The following is a 25250-nucleotide window of genomic DNA, read 5'->3' as shown; positions in this document are numbered from 1 at the left end:
AGCACCTAGATTGAGCCCCTTACCATCCAACGGCTTGACCTCAGTGGGAACAGGCGGCCGCTCTTCCTGCGCTCCCACGCTGTTCTCTTTAATGCTTTCAATTTCCTGCCAGAACTCCTCCGCGGAGGCGCTGTCTACGGAGGCTTGTGAGTTAGAGCGGCTGAACGCGGGAGGATGCAAGGATTCATTGGACAGCATCCTGTTAATTCTTCGGCAGCGAGGAATGGACTTTCTGAGGAAAGAGGAGTAAGGTTGCACATGAGAAATTCCATGTCTTCATGTACAAAACCACACAATTAAATTTCAGCTTAAAGCCACTAGGGTAAATTGGTGAGCTGGGAGGATTTTGATGAACTAACAATCCAGTGGAACTCTTCTTTTTTGACATCCTGTACTTCACAACAATTTTTAGACTATATACAAATTAATATTTTTTTATGATCTTCACATAAGTAAAATGGGAAGTTGTTTTATCAGTAAAAACATAAAAGAGTGATGACCATTTTTTCCTGTATGGTGAGCTAGAGAATGACAGAGGAGGCTGATATGTTGACTGCTCACATCTGTTAGCATAGTCCCCATTTTAAAGAAACATAAGAAGTATTGCTGAGAATGTAAAGAAATTAAGCACCTGGGCACTGTTGGTGGAGAAGTCAAATGGTGTAGCCTCTACAGAAAAGAGTATGGTGGTTCCTCAAAACATTAGCATATTAGGCAGAAATTCAACTTTTGGGAATAGTCTCAAAAGCAAATTGAAAGATGGGAGAGGTCTGTGCACCCAAATTCACAGTAGCATGAGTTGGACACAGAGGTAGAACAACCACATGTCCATCAGTGGACAAATGGATGAGCAGCATGCCGTGGGCCTTCTGAATGGTGGGACCTAGGTAGTTTGATCAAGAGCATTTACCTGAAGGGGACATTAGGATCCCAGCCCTTCCAGGAGGTGAACAGACCTCCTCTACCAAGTGCCCAGCCCTGATTGATGGTGTCTTCACAGGCCTGAAGTGACTATGCCAAGTGGCCATGGACTGCAATATAGAAACCGTGGGCCAAAACAAACCTGCCCTCTGTATAAGCTGATTATCCATGGTATTTAGTCACAGCGACAGAAAACTAACACATCATTATCACATGATTTCTCAGCTTTAATTTTAAAATTTACTGTTGGTTTGCAAGATTTGTTTTTTTAAGGATTTCCTAGAAGGTAGGGTAATGTCTCTACCAATAAGACCCCCCCCCAAAAAAAAAATCCCTCATATTCTTTTGGCTTTTAGGAAATTCTCATGTTAAGTTTCTAAATCATCTTTCATAGGAAATTCTGGAATTTTAACATTGATCCTTTCATGGTACTTGATTGTAAGAAGTTTTAGTTTTGAAATTAATTAGTAATAACAAAATTAATTTTTTAACTTAAAGAATTTCAAGAAATTATAAAAATTAGTTTTTTTTTTTTTTTTTTTTTTTTTTGTAATGTGTTGCAAGCCAGGCATGGCAGCACCTGCCTTTAATTCCAGCACTTTGGAGGCAAAGTTAGGAGAATCATTGAGAGTTTAAGAACTCCCAGGGACTGCAGAGTGAGTTCTGGATGAGTCTGGGCTGGAGTGAAACACTACCTCGGAAAAAAAAAAAAAAAAAAAAAAAAAAGTCCTGTGTGATAAAAAGAATTTCAGGCAGCTTTACTTGATACTTAGGGCCATGAGAGTTTTAAGTGAATTCTTATTTATTTATTTATTTTATTTACAAGGAAATAGAAAGAAAGAGAGAGAAAGAGAATGGACACATCAAGGCCTCAAGCTGCTGCAAAGATGCATGTACCATCTTGTGCATGTAGCTATTCCGTGGGTACTGTGGAATTGAACCTGGGTCCTTAGGCTTTGCAGGCAAGTGCCTTGACCACTAAGCCATCTCCCCACCCCTTCAGTGTATGCTATATAGTTAGGCAAAGCAACCTCATTCTTATAGTAGAAATACAAATGTAATTAGCAAGATAACATGATAGCTATTGGCCCCTTACTATTTTTAAGGATTTTAAGGGTTTTTGTTGCAATAAAATTAATACTGGAAATCACTAAGAGACACACAGACTATTTATTAGTACATAAACATCTGCTTCCTGTCACCATTGCAAACACAGCCTACTGTCCTCCAAATGCCACATTCTGAGAAAGTTTATGGCTATGCTAAACTTTTTTTTTAGTTTTGCACTTTGCATATCTAATTTCTTTTAAAATCGATTACTACGCATGCATAGCATGTAGGAGATCCTACTCCTTTGTACCACAGCTCTCCAATACACTTTTAAAACATAAAATTTTTACATTCATCCCTTTTTCTCTTTAGCAGCTGCAAGTGGGCATTATGGTCCATCACAAACTAGTGTATATCCCAACTAGAAACAAGGCTTACCAAAACACTGTAAAAATATTGCATCCTAGAAAGGACTTATTTTTCTGTGCGTACCTCCCATTGTCTAACAAGTTTGTTCCTCAAAAATATTTTAAAAGATATATTAACACTAAGAAATACTCTGGGCCTTTATAATCTCTTATCTTATAGTGGATTTTACATCTGTCAATTTCCTCTCATACACATGGCATCGTTTGAAGGAGTCACAGCTGGTATTATACACCACAGGATGAGTTACTGAGCAGCATAAAGTGGGGACACAGAGCTCCTCAGTGCAATTCTAATGAATGTCAGTTCTTCTCTAGGACTTTAGGGCTCAGCACATTCCTTCCAGGCTCACCTTCCATTCCTCTTCTCTGGTACCCGCACTAGGCATACTATGAGCTTCTGAATTTCTCAGAAATGCCATGCTCTTGCCCTGAGGACACTTGATCTGTCTGCTCTTTCTTCCTGGAATATTCTCTGTCTACTATTTCTGCAACAAGACGTTCTCCTCTTTCAGCTCAAAACCTATGTGCTTCTTCACGCAGAGAACCTTTTCCTGCCTACATGAACAAAGACATCTCCAACCATCCAGAACCTCTCTGTGCCTCCTTCTTATTCACTAACGATATGCATCTCATTTCTTTGCTTACTGCATTTGATTGGGGGTGGGGTATCTTCCCCAACTGCATACCAAGAAAGCATGTCTGTCTTATCTACACAATTCCCAGCAAATTGCAGAACCTCAGAATAACTGACTCATGACAATGAAGCCAGGGAGTCAATTCACATTTCAATCGTATCCAAGTTGTCTCCCAAAAGTAATCCTTCTTAACTCTAGCAGGCTTTCATGTAACTGTGTCTCTGCTTGTAACATTACATGTTTTCATGCCCCAAAATAATTACTGCAGAGAGACTTAGAGGAAAACTCTGAAGCCAGCGGGCCCAGCTCTGGAGGCAGGCTCTGTGGCTTCCTAACCCTATAACCTTGAGCAAACTATTGGACCACCATGGCCTTCATTTCCTAAACCATGAAATGGGAATATTAAACACAAACCCTCCATGCAGTTTTAATATGGACTGAGTTATTAGGTGAAATGCCTGGCATACAGTGGGCTCATATGGTACTGATTTCTATGATGTTACTAATTTGCTAGCATCACAGGGCTGGATTTTATGTCAGGCTATACTGGGTGCTAAAATATAATAAGACCACTAAAATATTAGCAATGGAATGGAATAATACAAACAGTATTTTTTCAGAGATCCTCTCTGACCTGAACTTGTTCGGCAATTCCCTTTGGTTGTAAGTACCACTCTGACTCAACCAACTCTCACCAAACTCCGCATATGTCCTCTCTGGAGCTTCACTGAAATGTTTTGTTTTCCTAACACAGATGCTAGCCCTCTCTCCTCCTCTGTCATGGAATGCTGACAAGACTGGTACTTCAGCAGCTGTCTTTGGACAGTGAGCTCTGGCACCATGTCTCGGGCATAACACCACATGCTTCCTATCTCTGAACTTCTTCAGAATGTGAGAGCAGAAATCAAAACACTTATTTTTAAGACAACTCTCTCTACTTTTGGTTATTTTTGATATGGTTATTTGAAGCCAAATCTTTTCCAAGTGATATCACTGGAAGGAATACTTGGATAAGTCATTTGGGGTAGGATTAGGGGAGATGCTCCATCCCACTGAGGGGATACCCAAGTAACAATGAAGTGGGGACAGCCTGGCTTCTAAGCAGAGAGGGGTCTAGCAGAGATTCTCAGATGCAAGTGTCTGGATTTCAACAGTAGGGCAGAGTTTCAGTTTACTTCTATGGTTCACACTGCCTTCATACCAAAAAAAAAAAAAAAAAAAGAAGAAGAAGAAAAGAAGAAGGAGAAGGAGGGGGACAGAAAGGAGGTGGAAGAAGAAGGAGGAGAAGGAGAAAGAAAAGAAGGAGAAATAACTAAGAGTTATAGGAAGAAACTTCTAGAACCACAGATTTCCCCATCCCTTTCCTGGAGAACATGCCTGCATTCCCCAGGGCTGATTGGAGTCTCTGAATGATGTTGGAGCAGCATATTGTGAACATCTGGAGAGATCTCAAATACCATTACAGCTGAGGTGCAAGAACCCCCTCCCCCCACCTCAGTCAAGGACACAGGGACCCTGGGCATAGTCCCAGCAACAAACGCTCTCTGCCCTCTCAGCTTCCTAGGGAGGCCATTCAGGTAAAGTGGAGGACAAATCCCTTGTTTTGATGCTCTGGCTTCTTAGGAATCTCTGGATTCTCCCATGCTCACAGACAAGCTCCCCTTGGAGGGCTTGGGGAAGCACATGAAGGGCACTGAGGAAACTGAGAGCAAGAAAAGTGGGAGGTCACAGCAGGCCTAGGCTTCCTTTCTTTGGATTTTGGCTGATTCTGTCATTCAGGCTCCCCAGATCCTCATTTTGCCTTCCCAGTTTTCACTTTTCCTCTTGGGGACAAAAACAGAGGTGACAAAACTGTCCAAAGAGAACAAATCCATGGGGTCTCTCCGCCAGTAGCAAAGGGTGTAGAACAATCTGTTTTAAGACAAGGGGGAGGCTTCAGTCAGAAAACAAATTAGTGCACACAGTAGAGAATATTAGTCTGCTGGACTTCAAAACAATGAGATTCACATCAGCAATTAAAATCTTAGGTATTGATATATTATTGGTGAGTACCATGTTAAGAAGGTAGCAATGAAAGAAAAGAATAACTTCAAGCCATTATATGCCAACTTTAGAGAAGTTCAAAGGTGGAGCCTACAGGAAACAATGAAGTCTTTCTGGAAGAGGGGATGACAATTATTTTCTGCTTTTATTTTTCATTCTATTTTTTCTATTTTCCTTCTTCCAAGTCTTTTTGTTTTGGAATTTTTATTTTACTTAGAGAGAGTGTGTGTGTGTGTAAGAGAGAGAGAGAGAGAGAGAGAGAGAGAGCGCAAATGGGCATGCCAGGGCCTCCAGCCACTGCAAACAAACTCCAGATGCATGTGTCACTGTGCATCTGACTTGCGTGGTTTCTGGGGAGTCAAACCTGGATCCTTAGATGCCACAGGCAAGCACCTTAACTGCTAAGCCATCTCTCCAGCCCATTCCTTTCCTATTATAGTTATTTCTTTTCTGTTCTTTTCCCTCCCTCCCATCCTTTCTTCCTTCCTTATTTTGTAAGGAAAGAGAGAGAATATAAGGCACCCTATGGTTTCTTGATGCTGCAAATGAATTCAAGAAGCATGTGCCACTTTGTATAACTGGCTTCCCATGGGCACTGGGGAATCAAGCCTGGAATGGCAGACTTTGCAAGCAAGTGCCTTAAACCACTGCCATATCCTCAGCCCATTTTCTGCTTTTCTATGCATGAAACCAAATCAACTTGACACGTCTCACTTTGATTATGTCCTATCTACTGATCTACTAAGGATAAAGAAAAGGCCACTAAGTAGAATCAATGTTTGTAAGTTACTATGTAACTGAAGTAGATGGTTTATACACACGTATATAGATAAATCTTCATATACAGTCCCTGCCTCTGATGGTTCCACTTAATTATTTTTGAATATACGATGGTGGAAAAGCAAGATGTAATCAGTAAGGTAGGCATGGTGGAACGTGCCTCTAACACAAGAACTTGGGAGGTGGAGGCAGGAAGATCAGAAGTTCAAGGACATCCTCAGCTATATACAGAGCTTGAGACCAGACTAGGTTACATAAGACCTTGTCATAAATAGCCAAACAGATGTAGTCAGTGGAAACTGTCCTGATTTTGATGGCTGCTGGGCTAACTCCCGTGATGAGCTGGACCAGCCCTGTGATCAAAAAAGGAAATAAACGATACTCTAGTGTATATAAAAATAAACCACCCAGAATATTAGATGGATTCAGTTCAATGCACGCTCAACATAGGGTATTTTCAATTTGCCATGGGTTAACCCAGACTCATCCCATGGTAAGCTGAAGGGCCCCTACACCAATGCACAGTGTGTAGTATAACCTAGAATGCTACAGATGCTCCTATCAACTCATGATGGGGTTATATCCACCCGGATAAACCTTTGGGAAGCTGAGAATATCATTAAATTAAAAGCGCACCAAATATATCTAACTAACTGAATATCCATGCTTCGCCTGGCTTAAATTAAACGGGCTCAGATCACTTGTATTCACCTGCAGTTTGGTAAAATCATCTAATAGATGACTCCTTTGAATAATGTATTAAATGTCTTATGTAATTACTGGATAAAGGATTGAATATCATATGTAGTTTTTTCAATAAAATATTGAATATTTTTTATAACTTACTGAATACAGTACACCTGATAATAGGGGTATAGTTCTACACCTGGCTGTAAAGTTAAAAAAAAAATAACTCTAACCATTATCAACTTGAGGACCAACTATTTATTAAAATTCCTCTATTTAGACTGAAAGGGGAACATGAAGAATGGCTGCTAGTGTATACACAGTTTCATTCAGACTGCTGTGTTTTGGAAGTAGTGGTGATTTCCACAACTTGATAAATATTAAATACCACTAGCTACACATGCAATAAAAATGATAAGTAAACAATTATCTCTACTACGTTTTTTGAAATTTGATAATTACCAAAAAAAAAAAAAAACCTACTCCTAAAACGAGCAAAAAATAAAGAGTTGAAAGCTTCAAAAAGGACTGTTGGTTTAGGAAGACTGAAAGATAATTCTACAACAGGCTAAAGTTGCTCTCAGCAAAGGACAGTGACCGCGGAGCAGCAATGGTCTTGCTCCCGGTCAGGTTACTTCTCATGAAGGACAAAACATCATCAAATGTGAACCTCGTGTTCCAGCTGTGTTAGCGCTAATATATGATTTATGAGGTATATACTGATTTTTGTGAAGCCCAGTCAATCTCACAAGTGACTCTTATTACATTATCCCCTAAGAAAAATTAACACTTTGAGTAGAGAAGGAGTTTGCTGACACCTAATCATTGCTCAGAGGCTATATTCTTTTTTTTTTTTTATCTAATTAGGAGATGCCTGGGATAAAATCTATAAAGTAGAATGTGAGGGAAAAAAGCTTTCTTTCACCTTTTAATTCATTTCCACACTTCATCCTTTCAGCGACATCCCAGACTCTTGGCAATCTATGTTTTGTGCTTCTGAAATTATACTGCATCAAGTAATCTAGATAAATACTTTGGAAAAGATAGCTTTTCTTTATTTCAAATGTAAGTTGTTTGTTCTATGCTTTTGTACCAAACTGTAGTGTATGTATACATATACATTATATATATGTGTATATATATATATATATATATACACACACACACACATATATGTATATACACATATACATATATATGTGTGTGTACCTATATGTATATAAATGCACATGATGCATATATACTAACATATAGAATATATTATGTATTTATATTATATTATTTATATTTTATTAAGTATGTATGTACATATATATGTTCACACATACATGCAACCAGCATATATATGTGTGTATGGATATATATATATATGAACGATTTTGAGAGCCTTACTGAAATAGGCATTACTTTTTCTTCTTTATTTTTTTAAGATTTTATATTTATTTTTATTTATTTATTAGAGAGAGTGAAAATGGGCACGCCAGGGCTCTAGCCACTGCAAACGAACTCCAGATGCATGTGCCACCATGTGCATCTGGCTTACCTGAGACCTAGATAATCGAACCTGGGTCCTTAGGCTTTACACGCATGCACCATAACCACTAAGCCATCTCTCCAGCCCCAACTTTTTATGACTTCTGAGAAAAGATGATCCTCCTAGTCTGCTATCATGTAAGGGTTTGTCTTGTTTTACTAGCTCCTTATTGGCCTTTCTGGTGATGTGATATATTTGATGGAGAGCAACGACTCTTCACACATCTCTGGCTGTGTTCATGACTACTCTTGCCTAGTCATTAATTCTTCAATGAGTTTTCAACAAGTTGCCCCATTGCATTCTTGTTTTGCGTTTTAACTTGTGAGTGTGTGTGTGTGTGTGTGTGTGTGTGTTCTGCCTGCCTTCAGCACCACAGACTCAATTCTGGAAGGACAGAATCCCAAACAAAGTCAAGGCGGATCTCACACAACCTGTGCCTCACATGGACAGCCCATGGGAATGTGCTCCCTCAGCCTGGTGCTCCATGTAGACGAGGCTTTCACCCCAAGTGAGCATGGCCTCCTTCCACACGGGACACACACATTGGTTCAGTTTCAAAGGAGATGAACACAAGCCCGACGTCCTCAGCTGTGACACTGGGGAACTGGCCCTTTAGGTGAACACAGGCCCACATTCGTTGATGTTCCTTCTTTCACAATACACTTTTTCTATACACAGAAATACTCCATGATGGTGTGGATTCTAGAGAGTTCCCTGGAGTCATAACCATCTGTTTTGCATTTGTTTTCACTAGCCACCTTAGAGATAGCTGATTCCTCCACGCACACACAGCAGCTTGGAGCTGGAGAGTCATAACAAGGGCTTCTAATGAAACAGAGGTTCTAGAATTGGAGCAAGGAAGGGAAACTGGGGAAGTGTTCCAATAAACCAAAACATTTTATAGATAAGAAAAGTGAAGCTCTGAAGAGATAAGAAGATAGTTCCAGGTTGTACAATGGAGTATTAAGAACTAAAACTACAGACTTGGTCTCTTAATGACTAACTTTATGTTCTTTCTCCTGGCTGCCAGTTTCCTCATCTGTTTATTCTTATGTGATCTCATTTTCTGCAAGAATTAAAGCATCACATATTTACAACAAATATGATCCTTTTGTTCCATAATGTACTTTTGGAATAGCACATGATAAAATGACCACATGAGTTATCTTTCATTATCAAATGTCATGAGAATTCTGCTTTGTGATCACAATATTTATTAATGAAGACCCCAAGCTTTGTGATAAAGAGTTATAAAAGATGTACTTGCAATAAAGTTTTTTAAAAAAATTAAAAATCATGAAAAGGCTTGTTCTTTAATAAATAAACACACAAAAAGCCCTTACGCTCTGAGAATTTGGAAGTGAGCTAATAAAACTGGCAGGAAGTATTGCAAATATTCTGGACACAGGAGGTGTGCACACAATACAGAGCAGTAAAACTAAAAGGTTAAAAATTTGAAAACAAGGAACAAATTACTGCCATTCACTATTAAACATTTATCATATTTTAAGTGTAGCTGCTAGTTGACATTTGGATGGCATAAATTACCTGAGAATGCCCATAATTTTCACCTTCTTTTCTAAAACTGTTATGACAGCCTGAAACTGCAATGACTTCATTTTCGTTCAGCTTTCCTTATGGTACAAAGGCATTTGTTAAAATAAATTCTAAGTTCAAATATTTATTGCTAAGCCATCGATATTACTAATAAGGAAAGTAAAGGAAAGTAATCCAACTGATAAGATTGAATTTGATCTTCATTTGACCTTCTCCAGTTAATATGGCACACTGACCATCTTCTGATGGATGCTTTAGCATTTCCCAAATCCAGGAGAGGAAGTTGTTCATACAATCCCAAATGCCACTGAAAGAAGGGTCCAATGAGAGTTCCCACAATACATCATCACCTCAGTCAGTGTGACATAGACCATCACCTCATCACCTCAGTCAGTGTGACACAGACCATCACCTCAGTCAGTGTGACACAGACCATCACCTCATCACCTCAGTCAGTGTGACACAGACCATCACCACATCACCTCAGTCAGTGTGACACAGACCATCACCACATCACCTCAGTCAGTGTGACACAGACCATCACCACATCACCTCAGTCAGTGTGACACAGACCATCACCACATCACCTCAGTCAGTGTGACACAGACCAACACCTCATCACCTCAGTCAATGAGACACAGACCATCAACTCATCACCTCAGTCAATGAGACACAGACCATCAACTCATCACCTCAGTCAATGAGACACAGACCATCACCTCATCACCTCAGTCAATGAGACACAGACCATCACCTCATCACCTCAGTCAGTGTGACACAGACCATCACCTCATCACCTCAGTCAATGAGACACAGACCATCACCTCATCACCTCAGTCAGTGTGACACAGACCATCACCTCATCACCTCAGTCAATGAGACACAGACCATCACCTCATCACCTCAGTCAATGAGACACAGACCATCACCTCATCACCTCAGTCAGTGTGGCACAGACCATCACCTCATCACCTCAGTCAATGAGACACAGACCATCACCTCATCACCTCAGTCAGTGTGGCACAGACCATCACCACATCACCTCAGTCAGTGTGGCACAGACCATCATCTCATCACCTCAGTCAGTGTGACACAGACCATCATCTCATCACCTCAGTCAGTGTGACACAGACCATCACCTCATCACCTCAGTCAGTGTGACACAGACCATCATCTCATCACCTCAGTCAGTGTGGCACAGACCATCATCTCATCACCTCAGTCAGTGTGGCACAGACCATCATCTCATCACCTCAGTCAGTGTGACACAGACCATCACCTCATCACCTCAGTCAGTGTGACACAGACCATCATCTCATCACCTCAGTCAGTGTGGCACAGACCATCACCACATCACCTCCGTCAGTGTGACACAGACCATCACCTCATCACCTCAGTCAGTGTGACACAGACCATCATCTCATCACCTCTGTCAGTGTGACACAGACTAGCAAGCACTTCGTCACCCTCAGACATTGCTAGTTTCAGGAAGACAAGAGCTGTGCTATGTGTGTGAGGAGAGAGTCTAGTTAATAAATCCATGCTGGATGACGTGGAGCACATGGAAGACTCTTGTTATTAGTGTCCCTGAAGTTCCTGGACAAGTCAAGATAGATGGCTTTGATCATTTAGTATCTATTTCCTGATGGCAGAAAGGAAGCTATAAACCTCTGATCAATAACTGGCCACAGGGGGTAGTTAGTTTTTTGGTCATCTTAGTTGAAGCCATTTCTTTTTCAAAAGAAAGACTTACCCAAGAAACTGGCCTTCCTCTAAGGCTCCCTGTCCAGTCATTTTCAAGCAATGTCACCTATTTTCTTTCCATATTTCAGTGTCCTTTTAGGAGGAGGATTTCTGAATGGACAATGAATGAGCTAATCTGTGGCTTTCAGCCAATTTTTTAAAAATAAGTGATACAAAGGAGTTCATCTTTGCATGCTACAATATCTGCCTTCACTTATTTAAAAATGAGGCCACCAGGGCTGGAGAGAAGGCTTAGCAGTTAAAGCATTTGCCTGCAAAGCAAAAGGACCCCGGTTTGATTCTCCAGGACCCGCTTAAGCCAGATGCACAAGGCGGCGCGTGTGTCTGGAATTCGTTTGCAGTGGCTGAACGCCCTGCAGTGCCTTCACTCCCTCACTCCCCCCCCCTCTCTCTCTCTCTCTCTCTCTCTCTCTCTCTCTCCCATAAATACAAAACATTTACAAAAAAGATTAAAAAAATAAGAATGAGGTCACCACTTAGTATTCTGGCTTTGATGAGTGGACCTGAGATGTTGGAGTGTTTTTAATTTGCCTTCATTTCTTCATTCAAATGCTCCATCAGAACACAAACTGCCCAGAGTCTGCCTGAGAGAGTATCTTCATTTCAGCATTCCCAACGGAAATCCTACCAGGACTCCAGCTAACTCATACAGCACCTTTGTTCTGCCTTATCTTTCAAAATAGGATCTCATCATGCTGCAAGAGTTGGTTTCCAAATATTTACCCTCCTGCTGCAGCTGCCTAAGTGCTGACATGAGTGGTGTGTGTCCCCACACCCAGCTCCATATAGGACATTTTATGGCTTCAAATAAAGACCACCCTCTCTAAGAATAAGAGGTTTCTAACAGGTTTGGCTAATAGAGCAAGGATGGGTCTCAGTTCCTACTTGCCCCCTTGGCATGCGTAGACAATAAACCATCCATGCCACTACACCTACTGATCCTACATTCTACTAAATGACTCACAGAAACCATCAGAGCACCACCCATCTGGAACCCCAGCTAAGGAAGAACAGGACCAAGATAGCTTTTTTTAAATGTCAGCAGTCATCCTCGGATAGGGGCCCAAAGAAAACATGGACGTCACTGTGCCTGCCCTTGCAGGACTAGAACCCACATCTGATCCAGTCTCATCCAAGATGGCTGCAAGCCACTGTTTCCAGGCAGCAGCTTTCTTCTTCATCCTCAGTGTAGCACACCTGCATAAGCTGGCCATTCCTCACTGAGCCTCACCTGAGTCTGATGATGAGGCTCACAGTAACTCGATGTTAAATACATAAAGGACCCTGGCCATGTGTGTAACTCTCTCTCTTCATATCCTCCTGATCTTTGTTTCCTGGTCCCTGTTGGTAAGCTCTCCTCCTTCCCAGCCAGGCTTGGAAAGAATTTCCTCTTGTCCCAGACACGTTCCTGCCTTATTTTGGGGTGCTTTCTCACATTGTAAGGTGTATGATGTCTCTTAAAGCTCCAAGACCTGTGTTATTTCTCAGTCCTCTCTGATCTCTTATACGAGGGGAGTCTTTTGGCTTGGGCTCTCACACTTTGTCTTCTACATGCATGTGTTTCTTCTCCAGAGATTTCTTCCCTGGAGGTTTCTCTATGTGAGAAAGAGTTTCTCCCATCTCCTCTCCCCCTTTCTAACCAGGCGATGGCGAGAAGCTCTTGTTCTTTTGGGCTTCCTGCTAGCCTTCCCTCTGGATATTAGCTCTCCCTAAAATAAACCTCATCATGCATAATTTATCCTTCTCAGAATCCATGTTTTCAATTCCTTTCTAACTTGGTCAAGAACCCAAAAGTTGGGGTCCAAGGGCCTGGTTATTCCCTGCATCTTTATGGCATTTAAACTTCTCTAAGTCTCAAATCCTGAATCATTTGTACTTGGGAATCTGATGCATGAGGCTGGGATATTTAAAGCCAGCCTGTGCTACACACTGAGAGTCTGTTTAAATAATGACTCATAGTTTTGTGTTGACTTTCACTATAGAATTCTAGGAAAATTTTTGTGTCCAGAAATCCTTTAAAAATCATATATGTAGTATGGAAAGCAATCATTGTCTTATGTTTAGTAAATGGCAATGGATATTAGTTCCCTGATTAAAAATTATTGGAAAGGTTGGAAATATTGGTTATGGTTACTTTAATAACCTTTTTTAGTAAATAAGTTGTCATGTAAATTTAAAAAAAGACTATTGCCCTATACAGAAAAAAAAGACAAAGAAGTATTTTGTAAGTCTCAAAGGAAGATATAAAAATAAATGTACTGCAATTATGCATTGTGTGTGCAATGTTAAAACTCTAAGAACAAGTTAAAGAAACTCTTCCAGAGCTCTCTGATTTCCCACTGCATATAGTAACCATGGATAGTCAAGATTCTCTTGTATTTGGAAACCTATTTGCAGGTACTTAGCAGACCCATAACAGGTGACTTTTGCATTGTAAACCCTAGGAAAGGTTTGTGGAATGAATTGAGTAAGCTCTGAAAGGAACTTCTTCAGGCAGGTCCATTTTTAGTCTTGAGGAATGTTTGTGTGACAATCAGAATTTATAGGAAGGTGAAGAACTCCTGTCCTTCCCCTCCAGCCTTTTCTTCTCATTAATCTACCAAATTACTTGTTAACAATGCTCCTACCGACACCATTTTCAATGATTTATTCATTTACTTAATGAACAGAGGTTATATTAGCATGTTACTGTTTTGTGGTGTCTTGACAGAGGCTGGCCCTAGTTAAAACAGCAAAGAAAGTTTAGACTCCAAGAAAACCCTGAGAATAATCAGACACTGGGGTTTCTTTCAAAGTCCGGTTGACTTAGAATTGTTATTCTACATTTGACTCAAGTACAGGAGTTTCCTTTAAACTATCTCAAGGGTTCACAATGTGTTTTTTTTTTTTAATTTCTCAGAAAACTCATATAAAATGCGGATCCTTCTGCTTTAGTCACTGAAATTTCACTACAGAAGATGTGAGGAGTACATGTATATCTTATACTGGTTCTCTACTTCATCTAGTCCAGCTAACTCAAAACACTACTCATTATCAGATCAATTCAATCCCACCCTAAGAAACTCCAGTGGTTCCTACCATGTAGTCACACTTTAAGAAAACAGACTTGTCTCCTAGCAGAATTTTCTCCACTGATTTTCATTAAACCTTTATGAGCAGTCACTCTTTGTCCATTTCTTATTTTCCTTTCCCAGCAGTCTTTTATCTGCCTCTCAAGCTTCTACAATTTGGTCCATAAATCCTCCTACTCCATATGAACACTCTGTCCACAGTGTTCTTCTTCCTTAAGAGTTTACCTTTAAGCAGGGGATGGTGGTACATGCCTTTAATCCCAGAACTCAGGAGGAAGAGGTAAAAGGATCACCATGAGATCAAGGCTACCCTGAGACTACATAGTGAATTCCAGGTTAGCCTGAGCCAGAGTGAGACCCTACTAAAAAATAAATAAATAAATAAATAAATAAATAAATAAAAGAGTTTACCTTTAACCTATGTGGTGGAAACTCCCTAGGATCAGCATAATGCAGTAACTAACTATATTAGTCACTCTGTCATAATCAATAATGCTGACTGGTTTCCAGGCTCAGGCTCAACAGCCTTCTGTTACCTCTGAAGATGTTGCAGGGAGACTCCAAGAAAGTGGCTTATTGCTCCTCGACTGCATACCCTGGAGATGGAGGCCCAGCTGCCTTTGTGCATGAAAATATTTCTGAGCTTGCAATCCTCCCTTCTACTCTAACTAAACTTAAGATTAATTTTAGGTGGTCTCTCTTGAAGGAAAGAATGCCTCACACCCATCCCACACACTTCTAAACATGAGCAGATGGAATTTTGAACACACAACACTCAATGCATTTACTGGCACTTCAAGAACATAAAAATAACTTACATATGAATGCATTAAGGCATACAAAGATACAGGCTGAGACCTTTCTTCCATTTAGTTCCAGCTTCTCAATAAGCTGCAAAATTTTTGGCTCTGAGGCGGAGAAGGGAAAACAATATTTCTGCCAATTTTCTCTAACTAAAAATTTAGTCTGAGGATAACTTATGGGTATAGATGAATTGTGAACATATACAAAGAAGAACATTTATTTCAGAAGAAATATACTGGCTACATGATACCGATGATTAGTTTAACAAATACTTCTCAAGTACCTATGAGCATGAGTTACAAGCTCCAAGATGCCTCTTGTGGTAGTTTGAATGTGACAGTTTAAATGGATGGCCACATAGATTCGGGTGTTTTATTAAAACTGAGCTTATGTGAGCCCCCAGCAGGCATATCCCTGCTACAAGGGGCTTGTCATGTGGGAGGGGGGGGCTGATGTACAAAGCAGCTTGAGCTCTGGCTGTTCAAATTTTGTGGTGTGGCTATTGGTGATAACTCTCTGCTTGGATCTATGAAAGGCAGCCAGCTTCATCACCCATTGGGGTAAGCCTGAAATAAACCCCTTTCCTCCCATGTCCTACGTCTGGTTGGATGTCTATTATAGCAACGTGGAACTGACTGCAACATGGCTGTTCTATGTAATGTAAATATAACTGTGAACAAAAATGACTTTCATTGAGTCCTTTTTTCAATGCTTATGCCTTTGTCTCTCTTTTATTTTTTTATTCTCTTTTTTTTCTTTGTCTCTCTATTTATTTATTTATTTAGAGAGAGAGAGAGAGAAAGAGGCAGAGACAGAGAGAATGGGTGTGCTGACTGGGCCTTTCAGCCACTATGAACGAACTCCAGATGTGTGCGCCCCCTCATGGGCATGTGTGGCCTTGCATGCTTGCATCACTATTGCGTCTGGCTGTATGTGGAATCTGGAGGATTCAAAGAGGTTAAGCTTCGCAGGCAAGTGCCTTAATCGCTAAACCATCTCTCCAGCCCAAGTCATTTTTTTTAAATAAGAGCTAACAGAGCCAAAATAAATACTATAAATGGTCATGTTTGCAGATGTGCATTTTAAAAATACATCAAATGAACTTATGTTTCCAATCATGATAGACCCACATTGTTTTTCACACACTACACCACACCCCACACACACACTGCAAGGAACTAGAAATGCAGACAAATAAGACAACCAAGTGCTTTTAAACCTAACAATGGGTAGTACAGGACTATAAACCCTAAAGAAAGAAAATCCACAGAGTGAGCCTCCAATTGATTTGACTTACTACTTCAAGGCCATTTCTAGAACACAGCAGAGAATAACCTGTCCAGAGCGCAGTAGTCCCACAGAGGTCAAGAAACAGAGCCCAAATCCCGGAAAAGGTGTATCAACTAGAATGTGCTGATTAGAGCACCAGAAAGGAAACCTCAATAAGGAGAAATAGCTCTGCACAGGTATGGGGAAACCTTGAACTCACTGGATAGTTATAGGGGCTGCATAATTTGAACCTACACAAGGTTAAAAAGTGATTTCTTGGAAAAGTAATGCCATACCTCACTTGTGTTTGGTCAAAAGAGGGATATATCCATCAAAATCTCTCTAGATTAACAGCACTTATCCCATTTAACCTATGCTGACCTTATTCCCTATTGGAGAATCTGTTTCTCTTTTAAAGAAGGTAGCAACAGGCTAGAGAGATGGCTTAGCGGTTAAGTGCTTGCCTGTGAAGCCTAAGGACTCCGGCTTGAGGCTCTGTTCCCCAGGACCCACGGTAGCCAGATGCACAAGGGGGCTCATGCATCTGGAGTTCGTTTGCAGTGGCTGCAGGCCCTGGTGCGCCCATTCTCTCTATCTGTCTGCCTCTTTCTGTCTCTGTCATTCTCAAATAAACAAACAAATAAATAAATAAACAAAAACATTTAAAGTAGGTAGCGAGAATCAAGGAGATAAACCACCCCTCGCACATCAGGCAGGGCCCAGATGAAACCACAGAGGAATTGCTGACATGAGCAAGAGCGCCGCTTCCACGGCGAGCCCGACACCCAGCAGCAGGATGAAGGAGACAGACCCTGAGGACACTCAGCATGCACCTAAACAGAAACCCAGAAGCCCCTGAGAGCTCAACTGTAAAGTGTACTTAAAACACACCCACCATGGCTCAGGGAACTTTGCAGAAGAGAAGGCAGAAAGATTGTAAGAGCCACAGGGTGGGAGGGCATATCAAGAGGCATTATGCCCCCTCAACAATGACTATTGCTGCTCACATAACTCATAACCTACAATCCCTTGGGGAATACCAGCAATTCCACTGCACAGGGCCCTCAGCAGAATGGAGCAGGGAGGAGGGAAAGGATGGTCCCAACACATGATGTGTCCATATAAAGTATGTACTTAATTAGCATATATATATATGTGTGTAATATATGTGTATATATACATATATTATATATGTGTGTGCATATATACATATATTCTATATATATATATATATATATACATATATATATATATATATATATAGAGAGAGAGAGAGAGAGAGAGAGAGAGAGAGAGAGAGTAGACTTTTGCTTTCAACCATGACTTTGTAGCAAACTGCATACTAGCCAACATGGAGATATGATCAACTTTGGATGACATACAAAGGAAACATTGGAAGTCATATGAATTACTAGTAAGGCTAAATGTGCCTAGTTAGAGTGCACTCTAAACATTCCCAACCATCTTCTTAAAAACATCCACAATTAAGTATCCACCAAAATCCACTTGTACACCTTTAAAGATACATACTAGCAAATACTCAACCACCTGCCATTCACAGGTTTCAGAGCTCAATATCTTACTAGTCTAAAAAGAAGGAAGAAAAGGTGATCTATAGCACAAAGAATACCAGCTGACCAAAGGCATATAAATCATGTGACTAGCTGGAGCATTGTTAAAAAACTATAATAAAAAATATTCAAAATACCTAAGGGTCGCAGTTACTTTCTTGCAGCTGGGACCAACTTGACCAGAAGCAGCTTATGAGAGGAAAGGAGGAAGGAGCTTACTTCAGACTTACAGATTCCAGGGGAAGCTCCATCATGACAGAAGAGGTTGGCTCACTCCGTAGATTCAAAGCAGAGAGAGAGAGAGAAATCAACACCAGAAAGCATGAACAGTCGGAGTTCGAACTCACTCTGAACACACCTTGGAGTTAGATTTAAGACCCACCCCCAGTGACACTGCCTCCAGCATACTGTGGGAGACTTAAAATACAATCTTATTCAAAAAAAATAACCCGGGCTATGGGGACATAAATTTACACCAAACACACTGACAATTAAAAATACAATATAAGCTGGGCGTGGTAGCACACGCCTTTAATCCCAGTACTCAGGAGGCAGAGGTAGGAGGATTGCTATGAGTTCGAGGCCACCATGAGACTTCATAATGAATCCCAGGTCAGCCTGGGCTAGAGTGAGACTCTACCTCAAAAAACCTAAAAAAACAAAAACAAAAACATAAAAGTAGTGAAGGAAAATGAGAAATGATGAAAGATGAAATTTCCATCCATAAAAATGTCTGAAATAAAACAGTTACTGGGTAGAATTAGATGCTATAGGAAAAAAGCTAAACTTGAAGACTTATCTAAAGTCGCATAACCAGAAACACACAGAGAAAGCACAGTGACAAAAACACAGACTATGTGCCCAATAGAAGTATGTCACAGGAACTAATAAATGTGCCAATTTTCCCCCAGATGGAGTGACAGGAACTATATTTACCTCCAACTTGAAATAAAGAGAAAGATATACACACAGAATACTATATGAAATGATTCTCAAACCACTGAATGCCAGGAAACTAAAACCAGCCAACATTCAGAGACAGGAAACAAACAAGGTGAGCCCCACAATGGGCCCTGGCTCAAGGTCTAGAAAGTTGCTTAGTCGTGATGGAAGGGAGCTGACTGGGTTCCCTGAGTTTAAAAGATGGAGCTGGGAGCCAAGACAGTCCTGGAATGCACACATCAGGGGAGAGTTGAGCTGAGATTGCAAAGAGATGGTCTGCAGATGCTTAGAGGATACCCCTTTAATCTTCAGCTGAACTCTGTCAGCAAATTCATGTATGAAAGCCACCCCAGGGCAGGGGAACCCCATTGGAAAGATGGATTACAGGATGCCCAGTGAACACGGATGGCTGGGAACAGACTGATACCACCAGCTAGATTGGAAAGGTTGTGATTCATACAGCCTAGATAGATCCATGATCACAAAGGCTATACCATCAAAATGGGGAACAATTCTTAGACTTAAATGCTACTCTGATCCCATCTAGCAAAAAATATAAGGTAGTAAAGGATCCATCTATTATTTAGATGCTACAATAAAGCTCAAAAATATTTATAGATGCCAGGCATGGTGGTGCACGCCTGTAATCCCAGCACTTGGGAGGCAGAGGTAGGAGGATCGCCGTAAGTTCGAGGCCACCCTGAGAGTACATAGTTAATTCCAGGTCAGCCTGGACCAGAGTGAGACCCTACCTTGAAAAACAAACAAAAAATTTATAAAAGTACAAAATTATCGATTGTATTCATTATCTCTCTCCCTGCTTCTCTTTTCTGCCTGCTGCCACGATGATGTGTCGCTGGCTTTTCTAGAAGTCTCCTGCCATGCTTTCCCTTCCATGATGTGAAACTACAAGCTGAAAGTAAACCCTTTCCTCTCTTAAGCTGCTTCTATCCAGGTATTTTTCCCAATGATGACAAACTAAGACAGATGTCAATCATCACCAAGTAGATCTCTAGACTCAATGCAATCTCTGTAGAAATCCTAACAGCCTTTTCTTGTGGAAACTGAGAAGCTTTCTAGAGCTCATATGGAAATGGAAAGAACATGGAAGAGCCGAAACATGTGTGGAAATGCAGTCAGAACACTTGTACTACCTGTATCCAAGACCTGTTATAAAACAACATAAGGGAAGCATATGGCATTGTCATTAAATAGATGTGCTGTGATAGTTGCATTCTGTTGTCAACTGGATCCTGTTAGGAATCCTCAGACATCCTCTTGGGCAGGTTTCTAAGATTGCTCTCAGGAAGGATGGACTAAAGGAGGAGGTCCTTCCTCAAGAGTGAGCCCTTTCCCCAGAGTGGGCTGGCCTCCTGCTGGTGGGCTTTATAACCTTCCTCCCCCACTGCCTGTGCTGCTTGCTGGTGAGTGCCTTCACTTGTGTTTGCATCTGTCCTATTCAGCTATCTTTCTTTAGCATCGAAACCAAGTTTCCTCAGCATACCAACGTGTAGGCTGAAGACCAGTGACTCTCCAGGTCTCCTCCAGGCCTTCAGTGCCAGACCGGGACTGCTGAGGCATCCAGCCACATAGACGGAGCAGCTACCACGTTCCAGACCCTCAAGCCTGCAGACTGCTATTGGTGGACTGTTTAAAAATCATCCAATAAATTCCTTCTTTTATTTATTTTTTATAAAATGTATGTGTGTGTGATTGGGGGGTGGGGAGAATGAGCATGCAAGGACTTTCAGCCACTACAAACAAACTCCTTGTACCACCTTGTACATCTGGTTTATGTGGGTCCTGGGGAATCAAACGTAGGCCCTTTGGCTTTGTAGGCAAGTGCCTTAACCACTAAGTTATTTCCCCAGTCCACATTCCTTTTTCAATATCAATTCTTGCTATCGCTTTTGTTCTTCTAGGGAACCCTGACTAATACATTCATATAGGTCAGAAAAAAATCCTAAAATATGCTCACAGGTATAATGTCAATTTGCTTTATCGAAAAAGTTCACAGACAATCACTGATGAAAATGGTGCTGAAATAGCAGAGGAATCATATGCAAACAAGACAGAATAACAAAGTCCACCCATACCTCACACCATCAATGAAAACTAATTCAAAATGTATCAAGGATGCAAAACCTAAAGTTCTTTAAAAATTCAAAGCTGGCCCCAGTGGTACATGCTTATAAATCCAGCACTCAAGAGGCTGGGTTATTGAAGATCATGAATTTAAAGCCAACCTGGCTATACAGTGAGATCCTATCAAAAAACAAACAAACAAAACTCTTCTAGGGAAAATCAAAATATTTTCCAAGGATTTGAAAGACAAAAAACAAAGAGCAAACTGCATAAAATGAGACATTCATAAATGAAATTAAATTTTAAATAAAATAAATTTTAAATAAATAAATCTCAGGTTAGAGATATGGCTGAATGGTAAAAGACACTTGTTTGCAAAGCCTGCTGGCCTCCATATGATTCCCCACTACACAAGTAAAACCAGATGCATAACATGGCCCATGCTTATGGAGTTCATTTTTATTTACTTACTTTAAGAAAGGATCTCACTATGTAGCCCAGGCTTAGAACTCACAATCCTCCTGTCCTAACCCTATGGAGTGCTGAGGTCATAGGCTTGTACCACCACATCTGCAATATTAGTAAATATTAAAAGACTGGTTGAGAATTGATTGTAATACAGAAACAATTTCAAAAGCAAATGCTGTGTTGAAGAAAAGTTTTCAGGAAATTACTGGATAACTTTAATAGTTAACTATTATTTTTCTTTTTATATATTCTAAAATTTTTAGATTTATTCAGCAAAATAAAAGCCTACCTTCTTCCTTTCAAATATAATCTTTTCCCTTTAAAGTTTCATGAAAGGAAAACAATTTGTTTTTGAAAACTATCTAAATTTAACTGCTATTCTCTAGTTTCCCTTCTCTCAGAGACTTCCAAACTGTAGAAAGCTGTTCCAGGCAGCATCGGCTCCCAAAAGATAAGAAAACTATGTAATTATAGAAAAGTGGAGGAGATAAAACTGGAGAGGCAGAGGAGGAGAAAGATTTCCACAGAAATCCAGGGTGCTTTGGCTGTGGGTACCATCCCAGAGACAACCACCAAGGTTGATGCTGACCTTGGATAAGACTCCATGCAAAGGCAGACGAAGCTGCAGAAAATGGCCTTAGAAGGAAGACAGCCTCACTCACCCACAGCAAATTGACAGGATCAACTCCAGAACACATCACAGGGATCTAGGTCTTTTCTCAGCATGTCTAGTGGCCTGGGTACGACAAGCACTTGGGGAAGTGCGCCCTCCTGATATCTGCTCACTCTTTCTGTGAATGGGAATCAGTCCATTGGACATCCAGTCACTCAGTAAGGATGTGGATGGGACTGAGAGCCAGGGCCAGTCAACTCCAACCTGTGGGCCAATCTAGTCTGCTACTGTTCTTTGAAAAGACAGGGTTGACATCAGGCCACTCCCACTGCGAATGGGCAATGCAAAGGTGAATAGCTTCCACCAAGGCAGAGAACCTTCCACCCACAGAGCTGAATGTGTGTGGGGTACAGGCTGCACCTACCTGTGTTGGACACATGAAGTGAGACCCTCTCCTCCCACAGTGGACAGCAGTCAGCGAAACCACAGCCAAGCAGATTCCAATTCCAACCAGTGCCCAGGCCAGGCAGCCGGCAAGTGCTCAGACTGGACTTCGCTTGGGAAAAATCCCTCCCTTCTTTTCCTCTCTGGAACTCAGCAGGGACAAGTGTTTTATACCATAAGTCTAAATCTTTGTATAAAGGACAACTTACCCTGACAGAGAAATGGTCTAAGAGCCTGTTGGGTACAGAAAGTTAAGCTTGGGGTTAGGGAGATGGCTCACTAGTTAAAGACACTTGCTTACAAAGTCTGACGGCCTGGGTTAGAGTTCCCAGTACCCACATAAAGCCAGATGCACAAAGGTACATGCATCTGGAGTTCATTTGCAGTGGCAAGTGGTCCTGGCATGCCTATAATTGCTCTATATGCCTCCCCACTCTCTCTCAAATAAATAAAAATAAAAATAAATTAAAAAAATCCGAATACCTAAGAAAATGCTCCAGTGATCATCAGTAAAAGTAAAATTTCTGGGCTGGAGAGATGGCTTAGTGGTTAAGCACTTGCCTGTGAAGCCTAAGGACCCTGGTTCGAGGCTCGATTCCCCAGGACCCACATTAGCCAGATGCACAAGGGGGCACACACATCTGGAGTTTGTTAGTAGTGGCTGGAGGCCCTGGTGCGCCCATTCTCTCTCTCTCTCTCTCTCTCTCTCTCTCTCTCTCTCTCTCTCTCTGTGTGTGTGTGTGTGTGTGTGTGTCTTCCTCTCTCTGTCACACTCAAATAAATAAAAATGAACAAAAAAATAAAGAAGTAAAATTTCTGTGTGCTTACTTCTCTAGAAATGTGTATAAATCTATTGAGCCTTTCTCCAGTAGAAGAAAATGAATTCAGAGATCCAAATTCTGTTAAACATAAGGAAAGGAAGACCTGGAATAAAGCCATTAGACCCTTTAAACAAAGGTGAAACTTTAATTTAAAAAAAACAAACTTAAAACCAGTAGGAATTTTTTAAAGCACCATTTACAGAATGTAGCAGACTCTAAGACAGAATTGTGGGAGGCAACTTTTGTAAACAGGGATACATAGAGCAGCTATGGGGGGCAGTCTCCCCATTGTCCTGTTACACGCTAAAGGTATGTGAGCCAATTTCAAAGTGACACTTTCTGTAGCATTTCTGAAGTCAAAAAGAAATATAAAGCAAAGCCCACTTCAACTTACTGACCTCACTGTGAATGAAAGAAAAAATGAAGTGGAACAATATTTGCTAGTCTGTTAAAAAAGTAAGTTTTAGGGGGAGATTAGAGGAATTGGGATATTAATCATGTTGACTGAGTTAAGTTATAGGAAACCAGACCAGAAGTGGTTTTACCATTATAATTATTATAACACTATAATTATTATAAGACTATCATTATTACTAGTAATGTTAATAGTACTGCAATTATTCATAATATCACTATTGAAATAAACTTTCTATGTAGCTACTTTGCAATATCTGAGGTCTAGAATTGTACACCCGCCAACAACAGTGTGTAGTATCTAATATTTTTATAAAAAATGATTAATGCATAAATCTATGATCACAAAGAACTCAGAAAGGACAGCCATTCCCCTCTGTATTCATTGTGTAAATAACCTAGCAGAGCCTGTGGCTAGGCAACAAGGACTTCCTACACTGATACATGAGCTGGGTGTAAAACCTTCCATTTGTGTTGTGAATTTTCTACTGTCTCTTGGGATTACTTGTAACATTATGCTGGGTCTCTTTGAATGAATAACAAATCCAAGTCAAATCCTGGGCACATGAGAAGTCAGCATACACCTCTACTGATAAAAGCAAGCAAAAGGGCAGCCTATCTTCTTCTATATGTCACTGCCAAGAAATGTTTTGCAATTCAGCCTAACTTTATGTTTGTGAAGGAGGGAAGTGATGAGACATTTTAAATGCTCTATGGAAATTTACTAAAATATGAGCTGGGGAAATGGCTCAGTGATTAAAGGTACTCATCTGCAAAGCCTGTCAGCCTGGGTTTGATTCCCCAGTGCCCACATAAAGTGGTGCGTATGTCTGGAGTTTCCCCAGTGGTAAAAAGTCCTGCTGTACCCATATATACTTTGCTATATCTCTTCTCTTTCTCTTTTAAATAAAAAAAATGTTAATGCACTATAATTCTTTAGCTCTCTTTCCACTCCAAATGTAACCTTGAAAGTCCTACAAATAATTATTTTCTTCCATACTATTTTCATCTGCCCCAAATCTGTTCATTGTCTTTGGATTGGGAGAAACAGAATGGAGAAAAGAAATTAAAAAAAAAAACAAAAAACTAAATTCAACATTGAAGCAGAGTTACATAAGAAAACATCTGTGGCCTAAACTTAAAATAACAATTGAAAGAAATACGAGAGTATAAATGTTCCTCATTTTTCTGTTTCAAGCATGAGACCTCATCTACCATCATACTCAGGTCACCCACATTTATTCATGGGCCGTAGCAAAGACAGACTTCATATTTTTTCAACACTTTAGAGTTGCTCATTTATCATGTCTCATAAGTATTTTAATTAGAAAGAAATAGAAACCCAGGGT

General features: G+C 40.6%; 1 protein-coding gene across 4 annotated transcripts in view; it reads right to left on the bottom strand.

Annotated features, from left to right (window-relative positions):
- The window catches only part of Arhgap28 (Rho GTPase activating protein 28), a 202932-nt gene that overhangs the window by 79088 nt on the left and 98594 nt on the right, over positions 1–25250 (bottom strand). For all 4 annotated transcript variants that reach the window (XM_045143969.1, XM_045143970.1, XM_045143968.1 and 1 more), the window contains exon 2: positions 24–232. In XM_045143969.1, the coding sequence (XP_044999904.1) occupies positions 24–198 (175 nt within the window). In that variant the 5' untranslated portion in view covers positions 199–232. The remainder of the gene's footprint in view (positions 1–23; positions 233–25250) is intronic.

Source organism: Jaculus jaculus, chromosome 2 (assembly GCF_020740685.1).
Source record: "Jaculus jaculus isolate mJacJac1 chromosome 2, mJacJac1.mat.Y.cur, whole genome shotgun sequence".
In the NCBI taxonomy this organism is placed as follows: Eukaryota; Metazoa; Chordata; class Mammalia; order Rodentia; family Dipodidae; genus Jaculus; species Jaculus jaculus.
This window is presented reverse-complemented; position numbering and strand designations above follow the sequence as displayed.